The 22,201-nt window shown below is 36.6% G+C and overlaps 1 protein-coding gene across 4 annotated transcripts in view; it reads right to left on the bottom strand.

Moving 5' to 3' along the window:
• col12a1 (collagen, type XII, alpha 1) overlaps nucleotides 1-22,201 on the bottom strand; it is a 152,625-nt gene that overhangs the window by 94,339 nt on the left and 36,085 nt on the right. For 3 of the 4 annotated variants that reach the window (XM_002936200.3, XM_018094325.2, XM_031901995.1), the window contains exons 12-16: nucleotides 21,579-21,851; nucleotides 20,837-21,109; nucleotides 6,114-6,383; nucleotides 4,100-4,366; nucleotides 2,247-2,439 (exon numbers count right to left, since the gene is read on the bottom strand). The exons of the other annotated variant lie outside the window; for it this stretch is intronic. In XM_002936200.3, coding sequence (XP_002936246.3) covers nucleotides 2,247-2,439; nucleotides 4,100-4,366; nucleotides 6,114-6,383; nucleotides 20,837-21,109; nucleotides 21,579-21,851 — 1,276 coding nt within the window. The remainder of the gene's footprint in view (nucleotides 1-2,246; nucleotides 2,440-4,099; nucleotides 4,367-6,113; nucleotides 6,384-20,836; nucleotides 21,110-21,578; nucleotides 21,852-22,201) is intronic. 4 annotated transcript variants of the gene reach the window in all.

Raw genomic sequence — 22,201 nt, 5'->3', positions numbered from 1 at the left:
CACTCCACTTTTTAGACAGCATGATAAATCCGCCCCTAAGTGTCTGTAAATACTATTTGTGCACGGATGATTTATTAAACACCAGTGTGTAATAAACAATTGCTTTTATATAAATACGTAATAATAACCAGTCATTTATCAGCAGTGAGCACCCACAAAGCACATTTTTGTATGTTAAAATATGATATTGCCTGAATATAGTTTGTTTTGAGACTCATATGCTAGACACCAGACCACTAAATGTGTATTATTAAACTTGAAACCATTCAGAAAATATCTGCTCAGAAACCCCTGAATAGGAAGTAGCTGTGACAATGAACAGAGATTAAAGTTGGAACACATGGAGTACAGGTATGGAACCCATTATCCAGAATGCTCAGGGCCTAGGGTTTTCTGGATAAGGGATCTTTCCATAATTTGGATCTCCATACCTTAAGTCTACTAAAAGATTATTCAGACATTAAATAAACACAATAGGATTGTTTTGCCTCCAATAAGGATTCATTATATCTTAGTTGGGATCAAGTAGAAGGTTCTGTTTTATTATTATTTAGAAAAAGGAAATATTTTTTTAAAAATTAGAATTGTTGCTTATAATGGAGTCTATAGGAGGTGGCCTTCCCATAATTTGGAAATTTCTGGATAACAGGTTTCCAGATAATGGATCCCATACCTGTACTATCATGAACTTTACATTACTATAATAGCTCCCCCAAAAATCAGAATACCACAGTAAAAGGACCACAAAATAAAATGTCTAGCACATGACTTTTTTTTAAGATTTTACATAATGTATTTTTGCATTCGAGTTTTTTGGTTTTGATGCATAGAAAATTCCGAAAAATGTGCACTTTAAAAAAAAAAAAAATTATAGTACAAAAATTATCGGGACACCAATTCTGAGCATACAAAACATATGATTTTATCGGTGCGTGTATGGCCTGCTTGAGCAGTGCCGTCTGTTTGTAGCAGGGGATCCTTATCAGATATGGAGTTCAACCTGTTCCTTTACTAACATGGCAACCTGTTTGTGGTTGGTTTGTAATTACAGCAAATATGATGCCTTTCATTACTCATTCATTATTATTATAGTAACTGCTATATGGGGGACCATTTAGTCCAGTTAGCTACCACAAGTATTGGAATTGATAAAAGCATTAAAACATGTCAGTCACTTGGTCTGCTTATTCAAACTGACAGTCCACACCACCCTTGAGTAGAGATGTAGCGAACTGTTCGCCGGAGAACTAATTCGCACGAAAATCGAGTGTTCGCAAGTTCGCAAGTTCGCGAACTTTCAGCGATGTTCACAATTTTGGGTTCGCCTTAGCTGGAGCCAAATTTTGACCTCTCACCCCAGAGCCTGCAGATACATGGCAGCCAATCAGGCAGCTCTCCCTCCTGGACCACCCCCGGACCACTCCCTTCCATATATAAACCGAAGCCCAGCAGCCATTTTACATTCTGCCTGTGTGTGCTTGATGAGTTAGCATAGGGAGAGAGCTGTGCAGGGGTTTGAGGGACAGTTTAGGTAGCTTTGCTGACTAGTAATCTACTTTCTACTGCTCTGTATGTAGCTGCTGGGGACAGCTCTCCTGCTGATCTCATCTGCTGTAACCCAATAGTCCTTGTAAGGACTGCTTTTATTTTCTGATTACTGATTACAACAACGTATTTTTCAGAGAAATTTTTGCCCTTGATCCCCCTCCTGCATGCCACTGTCCAGGTCGTGGCACCCTTTAAACAACTTTAAAATCAGTTTTCTGGCCATAAATGGCTTTTCTAGGTTTCAAAGTTCGCCTTCTCATTGAAGTCTATGGGGTTCGCAAAGTTCGCAAAAGTTCGCACTTTTTGGCAGAAGTTCGCAAACGGGTTCGCGAACTTTTTTTGTGAGGTTCGCTACATCCCTACCCTTGAGTTGGCAACCTGAAAGCTAACTGATTTTCTGAGTACAACCATGTGCAACCATATGATGAATAAAGCCAGAAGGCTTGCATAAGGTGACAGTTAAAACATTTACACTCCAACAACATTAGGCTGTTTCTCATTGAAACATTGGAATGGAGAGAGTGCACTGTTGAGGTTAAAAAACAAGAGGTACATTTTAGAAATTACTTTTAAAATAAAGACATATGGTCTGGTCAGAACTTGTCAACTAAATCTAAAAGGCAAGTCATAAAAAAGCAATATTTTATATAAAGGTGTAAATGGTCTTCCTTATATTATACATTTACTGTATTTCATACCTGAGTTCTTCTAGTACCACAGTGTTATCATATGGTCCAACTACTAACTCTCCCAAATATTGCTCCTCTCCAAAAGGAAAATATGTGATTTTATAACCCCTAACTTCACCAGGAGCAGGTTCCCAGGTGACTCGGAAAGTTGAGATTGTGGGGTCAGATGTTTTCAGATTCCTTGGGGGCTTGAAAGGAGAAGCTAAATAAAAAAAAATAAAAAAGATTAATTAGGGCTCTCTTATTCAAGACTTCCCAACTTCACAATGAAAGGCTTTATATAAAATAAATACATTTTAATAATTACACATATTATTTAACTTCAATGGATTTCCCCTAAAAAAATATAATTTAATGGGGTTGTTTATTGTATGAACGGCATATTGCTCCTGCTCATTTTTTATAATAACCTTAATTCCTTTCAAGAGAGCTACAGAAATACCTATATATGACAAGTTTTCACTGAAGAAAGCCTCTGCCAAGGCAAGCATACCCTCCCACTAGCACACTGGAAAAAGAAAGACATTCTGAGATATGACCTTTTGAAGTGTTGGGTTACTTTTTACTGTGAAATTGCTGTAAAGGTTTTTTGAGGTAGGAGTAGATGAAACTGAAATGTAAAGCTAAACTTTATATCTATTAGGTATATTAACTTTGTTGGTAGTGTCTGTTGTAACTGATGAGCGGGTTGCCATGAACACACAAAAGCTGAACACTGTTAGGGGGTTATGACCATGGAGTAAGGCTTAGACTGCTAGATGTTTAAGTAAAAAGGTTCTATGAGGTCAGTCCATAAGTCAGTTTATATATAAATAAATGTTATTTTATTTTTGGAAAATGTATATTTTTGTTCACCATGCCAAACAATTGCTTTTGTATCATATAAAATAATAGCACTCTGCAGGCAAAAACCACACTAATGGTACCCAAAGTTATTCAAACTGGGCTACACTTAGGCAAAACTAATGTTAAAATGAAATAACGTAGTATTTGTTTCATTTCCAACTTGGCATGTACTGTTTTCATCTGGCTGCCTTCTTCAACTTTTGCCAAGCTTTCTTCCAGTCCATCACAGGTAGACTAATGGTTTTTTCAGATTGTTTAAATATTTTTTTATATTATAATAAATGAATGCTGTATAATGTATAGAAGGCCTGTCCTGAAAATGTAGTTAGAATCCTACATGTGTGATTAAAAGTACAGTATGTTCACATATTACTTACAAAAATGTTCTCCTAATTACGATTTAGAAGAGTAAAATGTCCAGCCCTTGCTTAAACTGAAGGCTGATAGTTGTAAGTCAAACGCAAGCTGAAGAATACATATTCATTCACATTCATGTTATAGTCATGAAGGAATAAGGCCATTTGTAACAAACTCTAGACATGGACTGTCTAATTCTAGTGGTAGTTTTAGACAGATATTATACATGAATTCATGTATACTACATCTATATAAAATACATAAAAGCTACAAATTAATATAGCTTTAGACTTGTTGCTAGTCGCTATACAACTAAAATTATTTAAGTCAGTGGTTCCCAAACTGTTGGCCTGTCCCTTTTAGAGGGCCCCATCACAGTGATTGAGTGCCAGTTTGGGAAATATTTGTAGAGAATGTCTAATCGCTCTCCAAGATACCTAAAAACTTATCCTAAATGTCGAATAGATTCCCTTGGAACAATGACTGAAACAGGAGTTAGGCCAATTTCTGAAACACAAAGTGGAGCTTGAACAGAAAAACTCAGAGAACCACTGCATTAAGGATTAGCCTTTACAAATAATCACATATATATGTGATAACATCATACTATAATATTATACAAAACTTTTCTGGTGACAAGAAATTTTCTGAAAGCATACCTGTTGTCCCTTCTCCTTGTCTTGGTTTTCCATCCCCTGCCTTATAAACAGGAACAACTGTAATATCATAGGTTGTTTGAGGTTGAAGCCTTTTCAGTACTGTTGAGGAGACTGTAGCTGGCACTTTAGCGACCACTTGCCTTCCTCCAAGCTTCGGCCGATATATAACCCGATAATTTGCAACATTTCCTGGGGCAGGCTGCCAGGTTACCTTCATTGTAGTTTCTGTCTCATCACTGACTTTAAGCAGCTTGGCACTTGGTGACGCTGTGATAGGAAAAATATATTCAGAGCTAAATAATAGAAATTCCTAGAGTTAAAATGTAACATCTATGAAGTAAAAGTATAATACATAAAGGCTGTAGTAAATTCAAAAAGCTCAGCAGTTCCATCTTCTGGTTGGAGATGATTCTATTTCACAACCACTCTCTCTAAAAGTATTTCCAGCTAAACCACCCATATCCCATATTTGTTTCCCAAAGGTTAACCTCCCCTTTCTATCAATGATGAGTGTTTTTTTTTTTAATATATAGTAAGGATATTTGATTCTAATGTTTAAGCTATTAAATTGAAATTGTATAAGTTAATATTCAGAAATCCCTCTTAAGCAGCACTATGGGTCACATGACTTCATATTCCCATAAAGGTTGTTAACCTAAAAAGTGTAAGACCTTGGTGAGTTTAGAAGTCATCTGTGGCAACACATGTATAATGTGGGACATCCTAGACTTTTGCACATGTTTAACACATGTTCTGGAAACTGGAATAAGCTTGGGAAACTTGCTAGCAGATGGCTCTCAGAGAATTTCCTGAAATTCTTGGGATTTTATTCATATTAAGGAGCATTTGCAGATCTGTACGTGTAACATTCAAAATGACAAGAAATACTTGAGCTCAGGCACCAAAAAAACATTCAGTAGCTTTCAAAGTTTTAGTAATGCCTTTGGCCCCTTAATGTGTTATGGTTAAGACAATTCAGCTAAAGCAGCTGTATTAGAACAGCCACTGAGCCTGACTATATGAAGAGCTTACATTTAAGATCATTTTCACAGTTCTAGTTGGAATTGACTTGCAGAAATATAAGACTTTAAAAATGTAAGGAAAATTGACTCATTTGTAAACAAGAGAGACAGCTGCTTAAATTAGTCGTAGTTTATATATTAAATACAATTTAAATGATATTTTCAGTTATCTTTGATTTTACATAAATATATTGCATTTTACAGATGAACTCCAATTCCAAAATATGTGATTAACCTACAAAAATATGTTAGAAGGGGTAACTTTCTTAATATAAGTGCAGTGTGCAAAGTGCAATTTTGGAGGCAATTGCCATGTTTTATTTTACCCACAAATCCTACCCTATAATTCCAATTGCAGTCATGAGGTGGAAATGCGCCTGATGCCAATGAGGGTGATGAGTGCCTTATGTGTTAAAATCCGCACAGCAACGCATGTACTGATGTAAATGGGACACAATTGAGAGGATAATTTTCAGTTGTCATCATTTTCTTTAGGCACAACTGCTCTCTTGACGCACACTGCTGGGGGGAACCGTGGCTGTAACTCCACCTTCTAGAGTGGTGGTAGCTCCAGGCTTCCCCTGTGTCAACAGGTGTAATTGGACATGATTTTCGGTGGAAGTGCAAGGAGCAGCTTTAGATGCATGTAATAAATGCCATGTTTTTGTGTGCGACTTTGTATGATGAAGCTGCACTAGTTTAGGTAATAATCAACCACAAGGTATTGTCTCATTGTTACAAGGAAAGTAAAACTGTATTGAAAATGTTACTTACATAGTTTAGTGCCTCTTTATAAATTTAGTATATTGTGCAAAAGATTTCTTACAAGTCATGTGGTAGTAATGACATCACTAAGCACTGAAAATAACTAATGACATCACGCAGCAACAAATCTTTGAATAGATTTTGCAGGTTTTTAGTTAGCTTAACTGGGATTTTCTTGCTAATATGTGCTTTATTACAGCTTTGTATCACTGTGCACATGATAGTACCTTCAGTGGTGGCTTCTCCTTCAAGAGGGTCTCCTTCTCCACTTCTATAATTAGCAAACACTGAAATTTTATACTTTGTTTCTGGCCTCAGGTTTTCCAGCACAGTGTTAGTAATACCACCAGGAACATTCTTTTCTCCAGAGTCATCATCAAAAAGAGACTTCCATGCAATTCTGTAACCACGAACCATCCCTGGGGCTGCTGTCCATGATGCTCCAATTGTAGTGTCTGTAATGTCTTTGGTTACCAGGTTACGAGGAGAACCACGTTCTACAATAAATCACATGAAGAATTAAAGCCCGTGACCTAAGGAAACATCATGCCATGTATTATATCATTTTATACTTTTTCTTTGCTTATGTACATCTGCTAGATGTTTGACAATGTGGCTCAGTGACCTCTGATTGGACTGAAATTATTATTAAACATATTTTCCCCAATATTTTACTTTTATATTAATGTATTCTAAAGTGTGCCATACAATACATAGCAGAGTTAACATATGTTCCTTAAAGACAATCACTGAAAGTCGGGAATAAAATGGAAAGTGTAATAAATTCTTGGAACCAAATAGTTTCCACTATTAACTGTGTGAATGACAATTTTATGTCTAAATGTTGATACTTAACTGAAGCCTAACAAGCGAAAGATACTGAAAACATTTATTCAACCACTGTTCCAAAATAATATTTTGTAACACTAATATGGTTGGTTGGTTGGAAAGAAAAATCCCTGCAGCTAAATTCCTAACAGAAAAAAAATACCAATTTGAATGTTCAGTGTTTTGTACACTGCAGTATTTGAATATACAATAGGGAGTCCTATTCTTTATATGACGGACAAAGGTCCAGTGCAAGATGAATAGAAGACAAAATCTGTGCCTATATCTTTTGGTAGGTTATCTTGCAACATTCAAAACCTTTAGGAAGAGGTAAGTAGTTCTATATTGTTTACTATAAATCTGACAGCTCCAAATTAAAGGAAAAGTAAATCATTGGGAACACAAATTGAGCTTGACTACAGCACAACTTAAGTGCCCATGTCTATGTCTTAGCTCGGATACATAGGTAATATAAAAGAACCAGAAAAAATGTGTTCTTCAAAACCTAGGGAAAGGGTATTTACACATGGCATCTTATGTGTGTTCAGCGGTTCGGTGTGGTCCTGTGGTCTTTTAGCATTTCCATGTGTTATAAGCCTTGAGAAAAGTAATCACCTATGTGCAACTCATGTAAGAGCCATTTATTCTGGTAATGCAGAACCATAGTAGGCACATGGGGTGATAAAATAAACAAATAAAATAAAAACCACAACATTTGTTCATGGTCTAGTAACCTCATATTAGTTACATTTTACTCATTATTACATTGTCCTCAAAGTACATGGTTTAGACCAGTGATCCCCAACCAGTGGCTTGTGAGAAACACGTTGCTCACCAACCCCTTGGATGTTGTTCCAAGTGTCCCCAAAGCAGATTATTGAATGTCCCATCAAACAAACCCTCCTGTAAACTGAGATAATGCATAGAAGATACCAAATAGCTTATCTGGCACCCCCATGATCTTTTATGATGCTTGTGTTGCTCTCCAAGTCTTTTTACAATTGACTGTGGCTCACAAGTAAGAAAGGTTTGAGTTTAGATAAATACCCACAATATCACCTCTTGGAGACTGTTAAAGGCTTGGACAGAGGATTTTTTTCTTTTTTTAAGACAGAGCAAAAGGGAAAGGCGTATCCACTGACATCCATGATAGCCATATTCTGTACACTAGATATTGTCTAATAGTAAAAACTGGAACCCAAAGAAGCATTATAACCAGTGACTTGGTGCCCTGTAACAAGCTGCGGGGTTTTAGCTACTGAGATGTATTATGTAGCAATAAGAAGGCAGCTACACTCATGTAATAAATGAGGGTAATTTGCAGTTTTTTGTGAAATGTCTGCAAAGAACTGTGCCAACACCATGATATTGTTCTATCACAAACATGAGTAAGATGAGTTTTTGAACTGGTGCTTTGTGTCACCAAAAGTATCAGCACTGCTTATTGTATTAAATCACGCAGTCAATAATATAAAACACCAGCAAGCTGGTAGAAAGTGGTGCAATTTAGCACCTATGTAACGTTCGGCAAGACCAAGCCATTAAGCCAATTAAACATTATTCCCAATGTATCCCAGTTACGTGAGTGTTACATTGTCCAGTTGGGCAAACCATGCACATTCTGCTCATTTTCCACTCAGATGTATTGTTTTCCCCTAGTATGAAATCTATATAAAATAATTTACCAAGGCATATTCACATAATGTTGTACTTGAATGGATTGCAAGGTCCTACTTATAGTGCTTTATTCTCCTTTATTAACTAACTCTGAAGTAGACAAGACTGGGAACCAAACACTTTTCCTGCAAAGCCATTTACAGAGATTAATCAACTTGCAATAACTGAGATCACTAAAATAAAGAACAGAAACATTTAGACAGCCAAGTGCAAGCCTTACCATAAAATGTGTATAAGTGACCCTGTGGGTTTAAATTCATATATTCAACTTGATCTATTTCAATTTATTGCAGTGCTGTAACCCTAAAATATTTTCAGCTTGAGGGGAAATGTGATTATTTATGATTTTGTATGCTCATATATTTCTAAGTGCCAAAAAGCCAGGGAATAAGCGTACAGTGTGTATAATGATTGGCGATTAAAACTTTAATTTGCATTGTGTATGTAGCATCATTTGTTCATATTATAATGAGTACCACACCAAGAACACATCTTACAGGACACTTATGCATTGTACAAGCATAGACATTAATTTTGCTGCTTAATTAGAACAAAAACAAAATACTCCATCTGTAAAATGTCACGTTGAAAGAATAAACATATGACTCAGTACAACCGTGACTTACAATTAAAACTCTAACTGCAGACATCTGTCAAACAAGACCTTCATCAGCAGACTGTTTACAAAGTAAAGCTGGTAACCATGGCAGGATTCTTGGGAAATACTAATTGTAGATTAGGTCAATGCCCATAAAACTGCTCAGTTCTTCAGGATGCTAATCCAACTAAACCCTACAGATTTTAAACTTCCATTGCCATAAACTGTTGTCTAATATCTCTTTAACTGTGAGACATTAGACAACAGCACATTCTGTGATAAAATGCCACTTTGGTGATTCCAAAAAAATCTACTTACAATGCAAAAGTCAATAAGAGGAAAAGTCAAAAGATTTTCCAACTTATTTTTGCAGTTAATTGTCTAGGGAAGGGTGGTTGCAGGTCTGATATTACTTTATAAGTAATATTAAATTCTTTGGTCTACTTCCACTGACCTCTTTTATTTCACTCTAGTGATAGATACCTAAAACACGTCATTACCTACTGACTGCTGCTGGGGAGTCAAACAGTATAATTAGTCTAAGGTTACCCTTGTTTCAAGTGACTCTATGGGCTGTGGCATGTGGAGTAACTTCAGGGGAACAGTCCCTACTGCTACCTCTATAGTCTAGATATTCCTTCTCCCCAGCTGCTCTTCTACCTAGAAGTGGGTGGGGAGCAGGGGTCATGAGTGGGATGGGGCTGGGGGAAGTGGGTTGCACGGGTTGGCTGTTCAAGCTGGGCCCCTCTGAAGATTTTTTACTGCAAGGGGACCCAGCGACACATACATAGTTACGATGTTGGCTGTATCCTTCCTGTAATTTGGAACTTTTTGGTTATTGGGTTTCTGGATAAGAGATCCTATACTTGTATTAGTAAATCCTTGTTTTGTATCTATTGGTTTACCTACTAAATCTAATGATCACAACTATGCATCATTTATTCATCAGAGCTCTATAGAAAAACACTCCAAATGTATATTTTTACATCAGTAAAATAGTTTGCTCTGCTATTTTTACTTTGGATTCTGCAATAGGTTGTAATAAGCCAATCCATTAGAGGGCCTTGGGTTTAACATTTCTTAATGGCTGTTCCTAAGTTAAGGATAATGAAGGCATGGTCGGTCCTGTATTCACTGGCTGTCACATACATTTTCTCTGAGTCAGCATAACTTAAATGTACCTTAGTGAAAACTACACTCACAAATTAAGGAAGCCTTTGTGTTTTTTCAGTCAGTCATGATACATCTTGCCCTAGCACAAGATCATCTTACCAGAAAATTATCCAGATGCTGAGTTATTCTTGCAACAGTGCAACAGATCATAAACCTGACAACTATCATTTGAAACAGAAACTACATTCTTGACCCAAGTATGGAAGTACAACAGAAAAATCTAACATAAAACTAGTAGTCCAAAGTGAGTATCCTCCAAAGAGGTGGACTCCTATGGTTCTAAATGTGAAAACAACATGAAAACTAGAAGGTTTTTTTGGGACAATGAATAAAAGACTATTAGAAATGTATTTCTTAAAATGCTAATTTATTTGTGGTAGTTTTGTTTGTTAGCCCCTATTCTTCTGCCCCCCCCCCCTTCCTGCTTTACTCCCTACATCCCCTTGGTCTGCCTTCTCCATCTTCTATACTGTTGCCACACTGTTTCACTCATTTCTGTCCCACTGCCATATGTAATGCAAATGTATATTTCATTCTACAGAATGAAAGCGATAAATTGTTCCCTCTCCTGTTATTGCACACACAGTTTAGAAAACACCCTATCCTAAAAATGGACATATATAGGCACAAATAATAGCTGATTTACCCCAGAAATAGTAGGTGCCAGACAATTTGTATAAAGGAGTGAGCAAAAATTCTGAGACTGATGCTGTCATATAATTTAGTCATCAGTTTGGATTTGAACACTTGCAACTCCAAAGCAATACAATGTGGACCTGGGAAGTTTTATGCAACACTTAAACTAGATATTAAAAAAAGACATTTATATGCTATATTTCATCTGCTCGTGTTAATTTGCAGAAATGAATGTCTGTTTGCAAAGCCAAAAGCCGGCACAATAATTCTAACTCAATACAAGATTAAGTAGGTAAGTTATTCCTGGCAATCCTACTAGAAAATCCAGTTGCTATGAAAAGATGCAGTGTACAAAGTTCAATTTTGAGAGCAATTACCATGTTTTTTCCCACAGTGCAGTGTTATTTACCCATAAAAATCATCTCAATGCAATTGTACTGTGTCTACCACAGTTGCCTCAGATTCAATAAAAAGTCCACAATTATGCATGCACTTTGTTGAAAAATGGAGTTGAGGTGAATATAAGTCTGGCAGATGTAGTTTCCAGTGTTTGGCACGCAAGTGATGTGTGCACCCTATTAGGTGCAAGCGTGTTACCTACTGATGCAGGGTGCTGAGGGAAACCTAAAGCTATCGCTCGGTCAGGAGGTGGCAGTATCTCCAGGGTTCTTATGTGTCAATAGGCACAGCAGCACCCAATTCAAACATAAGGCAGAAAAGGACTGAGCAGCGCTGAGTGCAACAATACAGAAGTGCAAAGAGAGCATTTTGATCCAAGTAACTTTAATAAAAGTGGTTTTATGTGCAACTGACTGTGAGGAAAAGTGCAAGTTGCCCACTGTGCTTGGGGACAGGACATAATGAGCCCTTACATTAAGTGATACCAGGGGAGGTTTGCACTTTGGGTCACTGTATTGCTGAAAGGTGATTTTAAGTCCTGGTTTCACATCTACAAAAGACTGAAGCAGATGTTTTTGAAAGATGTGACTGTGCTTTCCTCAAGCCATTTTCCACTGAATGTTGACAGCTTCTCAGTCTCTGCTCCCACCACTATGTTTGACAGCAAGAAGAATCTGTCAGGTGCTGTTCTGTGTATAACCCAGTCATAATACTATACAGTGGGTTTAAAGTATTTCACCTTTGTGTTACCTGACCACCCAGTCTTTAGTTACAGCACTAAAAAAATAATTATTTTTGTAGAAAATATTTGGTGTCTAACTTAAAGGAGAAGGAAAGGTTACATCACTGGGGGTTCCAAATGTTAGGCATCTTCAGTGATTATAAGTTATTTGATACCCTGCTCCCAGAAATCTGAACCAGACCGGGATACTTTTAAGTGAGCACCACTAAACCTTCTTCTGCTTCGTTAATTCTTAAATGGCTCCAGGCCAATGCATGTGCATTACATTAATAAAGCTGGCTTTTTTGCTTAAAGTTTTGCTTACTGGGCATGCTCACCCAACAGGAAGAAGCAGAAACAAGATGCTCGCTGAAAATTACCAAGGCCAATGCAGTTTTCTGCTGATAGGAGCACTTACATTTTGACTGGAATTAAGCTTTTCTACTCTTTTAAGTAATTCTGTTATGAGGTTCTTTTATGCATCTGTCATTATTCTGGAATGGCTAAAACTTACTGTTAGCAGGCACAGAGTGCCTAGCGTATATGTCAGCAGCACCTAGACTAATATAAATAAGGTACAAAGCACAAAGGCAAAATGGAGCCCTCTATTTTAAAACTTCATTGATTTGGTGTAAATACAGGGCTCCTTTTACACACTATGCCCATGTGGAATTTCCTGCAACTGATGGGCAAATATATGGCTATACCCTATTTTTATTGAATAACCCCAAGAATATTTATAACTATATATCTATATAGTGTTCCCAAAGTCTTCCACAAAAAGCTTTCATTACTTAAAATGGTCTTAAAACTGGACTAAACTGGGCAGTATAAGTAGTTTTAAATGATGATGATAATAAAGTTATGTGCTCTTACCACTGCTTCTTATGCAACAATGTATATTTAAGGAAAATGCAGTCTAAAGTGGGCTATAATTTAATCAGTAAATAGAGTCTGAAAAGAATGTGGAACATTTTTGTGAAATCAGTTACTACAGTGGATAAGTATCAGTGTTAGATGAAGTAAAGAACACTTGAACTACTTGATCACATTTATTCAGCTGTTTCCTACCAGTGTAACATGTGCTTATTACCATTCTATACAAATGCTGATTTCAAATATGAAGCATCCCGACTGTGACTTCATATTTTAGGAAATGCATGAGGCAGCACTAACTATCTGAGACACAATGAAGCCCTTGTTTTGTTTCCATGCAGAAACTTAGCTGCCTAATAAACATTACGTACACTTCCTGTGAGCTGCTAAGAACTTCATTGTGAAGAAATGTCAATTCATTTGCACTGTCATTCTGTTCGTAGGAGGACCTTGCTTTTTAAAATTTTTCTGGGGGATTGTAGCATTCCCTGCCCAACCACACCACTCTTAGATTTGGAAGGCAGATATTAATGATATCTGAAAGGTACTTATACAGTGACTGATATCAGCTACCAATGTGACCTTTCCCAACTAATATCTGATCTGGGCTCATTTTGATATCAAATAGGTCAGGCTTAAAATCCAGTCTGAATTGGTGCTCATTGGGATGTGGATGTTTTCCAAAGTTGCCCATTCAATGAGGGCCAACAATGTCATCCTTTTGTTGTTTACTGGTCAGAGATTCATATCAGCAGGTTTAGCCCACCATTATGAAAACTGCCCAGAGATCAGATCTGTATTTAGAAAGCCATCTTTAGAAAATAGGCTTTAAAAAGTCAAGCAACAGTTAATGGAGTGGCAAATATAGGCTGTGATTGGCTATTTAGTAGCCTCTATGTAGACTATCAACCTACAGGAGGCTTTGTTTGGTAGTAAATTTTGTTTTTAATCAAGTAAAACTTTCCACCGTGCCAGGAATTCAAAAATAGGCACCTGCTTTGGGGATATTAGGAGCAACATACAACAAGGTGGTGAGCAACATATTGCTCACAAGCCAATAGTTAGGGATCACTGCTTTAGTTTTAAAAAGTCTAAATGTAAAAAGTTGACCCATACATATTTAATGTACATGAGTGGAACATTTGTTTTTGTTACAATGGGCATGAAAACTAGATGGCTGATGAACTACAGAGGTTAGAGGTTAGCTCAAGCAGTAAATAAGGAGATAAATCCTATTTTCTGCATTGTAGGTATGTTTTAGGTGTTAAATGGGTAATACAAAAATCTATCAATGCTCAGTTAACAAATCTCCAGCTAATATCGCACCTTTAAATACTATGCATCTCATTATTTCTGCTGACTGCAGTCTGATCATAGATAAATGGCAGCTGATTTACTTTATAGAAATAATAGCTCAGTTGAATTGCTTTCCTGAGGAACATAATCTAATTGCCCAAAACCTATGAGATATACACAAGATTCTCCTGGGGTACAAGCTGCTCATCTGAAGGTAGTAAGGAAGGGAAGGCCACTCTAACAACATATAAAAGGTGCATTACTTTCCATATGGCAGCTGACTGCAAGACTAGGAGAGATGAAGGGGGATATATGATGATGGGGAAATTCTGGAACAATCCTTTGGATTGAAGTGCAGTAAAATTGCAATATAAGATTTTTTTTGTCTTAGCCCAAATTGTTACCCAACATTCACCTCACAATACATATGAAACAAGGTATGATTTGTAGAATTTGTACAGTTTTTAATTATGTAGACATTGGGAGAAACTGTAAGGAAAGAACTAGGAATGGTTAGACCTAAAAATGTATTGCATGCATTGGTGTCCCTTAGGTAACACAACATGGAACTACAGTGTGATTAAAAAAGCAGGATGTGTGAACTGTGTATACAGAAACACTGCACAAGAATAAACAAAACCTGTTAGTTTTAAACATTTAGCACATCATTTTATTTATATGCTAGTTTCAGGATCAGTCAATTCCAACAAATATCTTTCTTTTCCATCCCTTTTTATTCAGGCTTTGTTCTCATACCTCCTATCCACAATGGAATGCCTCTGCATGTAAGATCATTATTTTTAGCCTGTCCATACAAATCTGAACATACTTTAGAATGTTGGTATTTTGATTGCATTGTGCATTGCCTGCTTGCCTTATATTTAAATAGTGAACATAATAAATAATGATGTCACATGCCAACAGAATGTGGCAGAAAATAGCACAAGTGTCATAATAATTTATCCAACAATTACAGTTACTGTACCAAAAGACTATTTTCCACTGTCGCCCTTTCAGGTTGTTTGCTAATTGATAGGAAAGAACCAAACTGTTTCCATTTGTGAAGGTAATGACTTGGAAGCTGGCAATGAAATGAAAAGAACATCTGTTAGCTCACTTAAACCTATGTGCGAGCAGCCCTGAGCTGAGCTGTGGCGAAACGCGTGCACAATGTAAATATCCTTTCACACACAGGCACAAAAGTAAATGATGGTGATGCGGTTTCATGGCAATTAACATGAAACTGTTTTGATTTTAATGATTTATTAAGGGAAAAGGTAAATAAACACCATTCATTCATATTGCTTTTAGTGATGCCGTGAGAAACCAATGCATTAAGCCACAAGTGTGCCTATGCCAGATAGGAAACTCACATGCATACCACATGCTACAGCGATCATGAGCCCTGCAGAGCCTTAGTTACATGGCTGCTTGAGCTGAGCAGATCATTTTTCTTTCCCTTTCTAGCAGCCATTATGATTTAGCAGCGATAGGCATGAAATGATATTTCAATAGCTATCACAGATCTAATAAGCACATATTGAACTGCTTACTGAATCTCATGATGCAAACTGCTTTTCCCATATGGAATTTACATTATCCTAGCTTTGCTGGCAGCATTCTCTTATTTTGTGACCCAGGATACCACCCTGAATAAATTTAGGTGCTTTCTTTAGGGAGTTTGAATACTTTTTCATCTGGGTGCATGTAATTTTGAAGTGAGCAGAACAGAACCAACCAAAAGCCACCTCACAGCATTAGAATATTTTGACAACTGACAAGAAGCATGTTAAGCCTCTTAAAATAAAACACACACCATATTTAAGAAAATCATTTCCCAGGATCAGTTTTCTTTAAAAATTTTCAAAATATGTTTTAGCCTGTTACATTTGTTCCAAGTTTAGGGGGTATTAAAAAAGGCTGCACCCAGGAGACACAAGTTCTACTCCAAAAGCACCTTTATTTAAAGCACCTTATATTAAGCTGCAGCAACTATTGAAAGGAATTACAAACGATTACCTTTTTTGCTTTGAAATATGTTTTTTAAATGTATTTTTGTGCGTATTTACCCTTTAAGCAACATGTTAAACATCAATTTAAGCATTACTAATGTTATTGGCAGATTTTATTAATTTTTAAACATTAGCGGTAAGCTACTAGTAGGATGGATAGTGACCACACTACCACTCCTTGTGGATGAAGACTACCTATTCTTCCACTCAGCTCCTTTATACAATGTGGTCCTCTTACTTGCTCGCACTGACTGGACTCCACCTATACTTTGGGGACCACCTGGTTAAACCACACTTCACCTGCTCCCCACCACCCAGAGATCCCTTCATGGAATGTAAGCATAATATGAAGGGAACAGCATAAAAATTAAGACTTTTCTGTGTGGATGACCATTCTACCACCTACACAATCATGTGTTTTGAAGTTTCATTCACTTATTTTGCTTCTGTTGTGTGTTTCGTGTTATACTGTCTTCTAAGTAAAACAAGTGCCCTTAAGAGACCTGCATATGGTAGTATTAGTATTACTGCTGTGTTGCATTCATCCTTAAGTTCAGACCAGGTAGAAAGCCACTCCTAATATTTGCATATTGAAAAATGCCAAAGCAATGAACAGAAGGGGAAATGTGGGTGTGTATTTAACCTTCTAGTAGAGATGCGATGAATAAATCAAATAATCCCATAGTATAATATGGGTTTCTATGAGTAAAAAATAACTGTTTTGTTAATAATTACCTTTCAGTTCTTATTTTAAATGCAAAACAAGTAAGTTCATCTTGGTACATTTTTGTATTCTGTGGCCAAAGACTGCGTTTGCCCTTGAGCAAGAACTATGCAATTTAAGCAATTAATGTCTATGTTGTAATCAAATGCCACATATTTATTCATTAAGGGCTGGGCTAATTTTAGTATTGCCTTTAGCAATGGAAAAATAAAAAAGCATCTCATTTTCAACACACAAAAAACAGGATTGGCGTAATATATGAAGAACTAAAGTGTTGTCTGTGTTGACTTTTTAAAATCTGGGCCTCAAGGTAGTAAAAGTACATTTCTGCCAAGTTTCTTTTTTACCACCATCTCACCCTTGGGAAAGTAGATTAGAAAAACAGTAGCATTTAGAACTGACTCAAAGTATTGCATTTCCAGGGCTTAATCTATCTGCATTTTCCATTACAATTTCAATCTGGACTATGACATGCGGTTTTGGCATTGCATACAAAGTGTAATGCAGACAGGGCCATCAAACAACTAGACAAATGGAGAACTGCAAATCTATCTGCAAATCTCATTACGTTATATGAATGTGAGATAGCTATATGCCATCCATGACCATTTTTACATTTTTCTGTGCAGACTATAAGTCTGAGGTTTATTTTATTTATTATAGTTTTTAACAGACCCCAAATTCTTGCCCACCTACAAGAGATTAATTTGCCTTTTCCCTATCTGCAAAACTCATAAGAAGAACTTTCTGCTAAAGAGATCACGTTTACTTATTGAAAAATGGCTGTATGTCACTGGATCACTTGCATTGCTAGAACTTCGACAATTAATGTACGGATGGAGCAAAACGTGATCAAGATGTGATCGTGATCTATTAAACCACATTGGCATTGTGGGTCATTGTGAGCCACAAGTCTGCTACAAATATAGGATTGGTTAAAATCAATATTTCCTGTTGCCCTCTTGATCTGAGGCTCGGTACCAGGTAGAAATAAACTGCTTTTCTCACAATTGCGTGTTCTTAGAATGCTGGTTGGTATCGCTGGAGACTACAAAAGACAAACACAACTCCAACCTGTGTTTCCAGCTGGATCTGCCCCAGCATCCGGATGCTGGTTGGATGGCCAGGGTTATAGTTCAGTAGTCACAGCTGGAAAGCCACAAGGTGAAGAATAAATCTATGCTGCAAGTGTCCTAAGAGAAATGGTAGGACTAAATAAACAGAAGAATATGTAGTGTTGTACTAAACAGACATCTGTTCTCATTTGGGTATAGAGAGTAAACTGACAGAGGACTTTGCAACTGCTTGCAGAACATTGACTGCTACGTGTCAGGATTTTTACTGACTTGTTTTTATCAGTCAATATAACTTAATTATGGTATGTAAGTGTTTGTGCCAGTTTGTGTTTTTACTCCCAACCTAAAGTTCACAAAAATACATTAACATATTGATACTCTAAGATTGCCACATATGGCATTTTTTACAATTAGATTATTATTTGTGCAATGATTAGTCTCTGTGCAATCCTCCATACCAAGCACATTAGAATTCACTGTTACTCACCCTTACCTGCACTGAACCAAGCTAAGACATCAGTAGTCAGCAGATCTATAGCAACATGGGGCCCTCAACCCCTCAACAAAGAAGTCCACCAGTTACAAATCCTACAGAAAAATCTATTTGTCAAACCATAAAAAAATCCAAAATCAAAACTGAAAGATTAAAAAATTCAGTAAACATTTTTTAGGGTTTATTTTATTAATATAGCACAATGACCTTGGTGCATGGATACAACTGGGTTTGTGGCAAGAATCTAAGTAACTGTCCGGAAGGCATAAAAAAATATGGATATCCTTGTACTTGGGGAAAAAAGAACATTCTGGAGTTTAGATTATCAAACAAATATTCCCAGTAGGTTTTAGTGTCTCTGCATTCTAAAACAAGGATCTCTAGACTTCAAGGTCCAATTCAAGCCTAATTGTCCGAAACAGAATTTGATATTGCTTCAGTGCTAATGACAACCAAGTGCTCCACTCACACTCAGTAAACTATGTCTTTCCTAAACCCTCCAAATGTCTTAAGGTAGCTATGTTTCACTTGCTTCTTCTCTTTTCTTTAGTAGGTGAACATCAAGTTGCAAACTATGTTGCCAAAAAATAGCTGTTGCAATCTCCCTTTCTCTCCTTATATTTCATAGCATATTTGCTAAAGATCAACCTGACACAGCTGATGTTATGCACTGGCATGTACACTTCATTTATCAAGTGTCGGTGCCAGAGCTACATCTATTATTACCATATCAAAGGTTTACTCATTGCATTTGACACACGTGACTTTTTAACTATTTTAATGAATATCTAATTTTTTTAAGGTACAGTTGGTATAATGCCTTTCTTAGTTTTGAATATTTTTCTGCTCCTTTACATACCTTAAAAACATTTTCTGTTTATTGGTTTATTGTATATCGCTGCAGACATTGAAACACCGCAAGAATCAATGATATTAAGCAGTTTGCATAAAGTCTTTAACTGCCATTAACCTTTAAAATAAAATGACTATCAATAATCAATAATATGCTGTATTACATGAAACCATTATCAGGTTCAGCTATCTTATGTTGGTATACACTAACCAGTCTTCCCTACTCTGTAAATCAATTAGCTACAAAAGTCCTCCACCAATCTGTCAACAAATTCTACTGATATAACAAATAGGTTGCATTGGTTTATCCAGCATTTTTCAGCCATACATAATCTTGACAAGTACAGCAATTTAATGTGCATGAAAGTGCATGTGAAACTACAGTAGCTTCACACATCAGGTTGGTATCATTATACCATGGTCAACTAAGATGTCAACTAAGAAATCATTCAACATACTAGTATGAAATCATTCTCACACAATTAGATGGACTTAAAGGAGAAGTCCTAACTTAATAAGTGTGTAATCAATAGTGTGCCTTTTGATCTCAGTGACGTCACAGCCCCATCTCACTCTGTTGTCCCATCACTTTACCTGGATAAGTAGTACGAGCAGTACTCAATGCCACAGAACTAAGGTAGCTTTCTTTTTATCAAAGCTCTTCCATTGCATCATAAAGGCCCTTTTCATTACTAACTTTTACTTGCACCTTTCTAAATCCCATTGTTTTTGCTATTAAAAATTATGCAGAGATCAGCTGTGCTGTCATAATGGCGGCTGCAAAGAACACTGACGATTTCTGCATTTTCTGCCTCAGTTAAAAGAGCAATTTTTTTTAAGTGAAAGCCTAAGAGTGAAATATAATGGACATTTAACATAGGGCTTTTTTAATATTTCACTTTATTCTTGTCTTCTTCTTCTGTTTTAACATCATATATTATTGTTTAAATGTTGTTTTAAGAAAACAGAAGCCTCAAACTACTTTCAAGGAACACCTTGAGCATTTACTGGTTTTGTAATTATAATATAGGTAATAATAATGCTCCTGTTTTAAAATATAAGGAACAGGTATAGGATCTGTTATCCGAAGACCTGTTATCCAGAAAGTTCCAAATTACACAAAAACAAGCTCCCATAGACTCTATTATATGCAAAAAAAATTATAATTTCAAAAAATGTTCCTTTTCCTTGATCCCAACTAAGATAATTAATCCTTGCAGGCAAAACAATCCTATTTGGTTTATGTAAAGTTTAAATGTTTTTTTTTAGACTTAAGGTAGGGAGATCCAAATTATGGAAAGATCCCTTATCTGGAAAAACCCAGATCCGTAGCATTCTGGATAACAGTTCCAATTTCTGTATTTGATTTTACCAAGGAGTTCCATAACCATATGCATCCATAACCAATTGCAAAATTACTTTCAGTGTCCCCATATTTTACAACAGGTGCTACAGTATTTCAGTGAGACATGCAGCCCATGTAACATCACTTATAACCATTTACATAATTTTTTTTATATACAGATATATAAATATTTTATTTCATTTTGTCCTACATCTAACCATGAGATTAGAAAAGAAAAACTTACCATCAAGAGTTGTTCCTTCCCCAGTAAGTAATGAGCCAGCGCCAGATCTATAGAGTGCAGCTACAGAAAGGGAGTATGTGGTGCTTGGGTCTAATCCCTTCAGTACTGTACTGGTTGTATTTCCTCTTACTGTAACCTCTTTAGTTTCCCCTTCTGCAGAAGGGTTGTAAGTTACAAGATACTGTAACACTTTGCCTGGTGCCGAATCCCAGGACAGTTTTAAACTGGAGGTTGTGGCATCAGAAACCCTCAGATTCCTTGGTTCTCCCAACACTGTAGAAAAATGAAGACCAAATATTAAATATATTTGTTCTAAAGATGTTTATATTGTTGAATAAATGCAGAAAGGTAAGTTATGATGAGATCTGGGTTAGCACCTATGTAAGCAAATCAGTGTATAGTATTTCACTATTATTTTTGCTCTTTTATAACCCATGATCTGCTGCAAATAATTCATTAGAGCTTTAATGAAAATCTAGCATTAGCTTCATCTCATGGATATAAGAAACTTCCTAAACATAATTAGTTACAAATTCTGCATTTCTAAAATATTCAAATGATCATTATACCCCTCTCAGCAACCTGGCTGTCTTCACGCAGGATAATTTGATAATTAACAGTTAGGTCAAATACATCGGCGTGTGCTCCCTTTGCTTAGACAATGTATTCAAGTTTAATGTTTACAAAAAGCTGCATGTACAGGGATTGTTATATATGAAACAAACTTGTAACCATAAATTACCTTCTTCTGTGGCTCCATTTCCTGTCAAAGGTTTTCCAGGACCCGAATGATATTCAGGAATCACAGATACTTGGTACTTTGTATCAGGTGTGAGGTTCTGGAGTGTTGTCACGGTCTCCCTTCCTGGGACTGTAACCTCTCTTCTTGCCCCTCCTGCCACAGGCCGGTAGGCAATTCTGTACCTCAGTACATTGCCAGGAGCTGGTGACCAGCCAACTTTAAAGCTATCAGTTGTTTCGTCACTTACTCTCAGGTTTCTTGGTGGGCCAGTAACTGTTAAAAAACAAAAAAATGGAACATATTAAAGCTAGTTGTGACAACATTCTTACATATACACAAATATTTTTCCAGACCAATGATAGCTCTTAATTCCTGACATACAATACAATCACCAGAAAGTACAAGGGCACGTGCTGGGGTATGAATTAGAAGCAAGGTAATCAGTCTCCCGACTTAAACTCCATATTGTATATGGCTGGGTATGTCACAGAAATCTGATTAGAGTTAAGGGCAAAATTCTTACTTACTCTTTAGTATATTACTGGATTTATATTAGAATGACTATTTCGGAGTACAAAGCTGGGGCTGAACTTAAGACCTCTGAGTTAAGGCACCCATACATG

The sequence above is a fragment of the Xenopus tropicalis genome, chromosome 5, assembly GCF_000004195.4.
Source record: "Xenopus tropicalis strain Nigerian chromosome 5, UCB_Xtro_10.0, whole genome shotgun sequence".
Taxonomy (NCBI): Eukaryota; Metazoa; Chordata; class Amphibia; order Anura; family Pipidae; genus Xenopus; species Xenopus tropicalis.
Note: the sequence above shows the minus strand (reverse complement) of the source record. Positions and strands in the feature narration are given on the sequence as shown.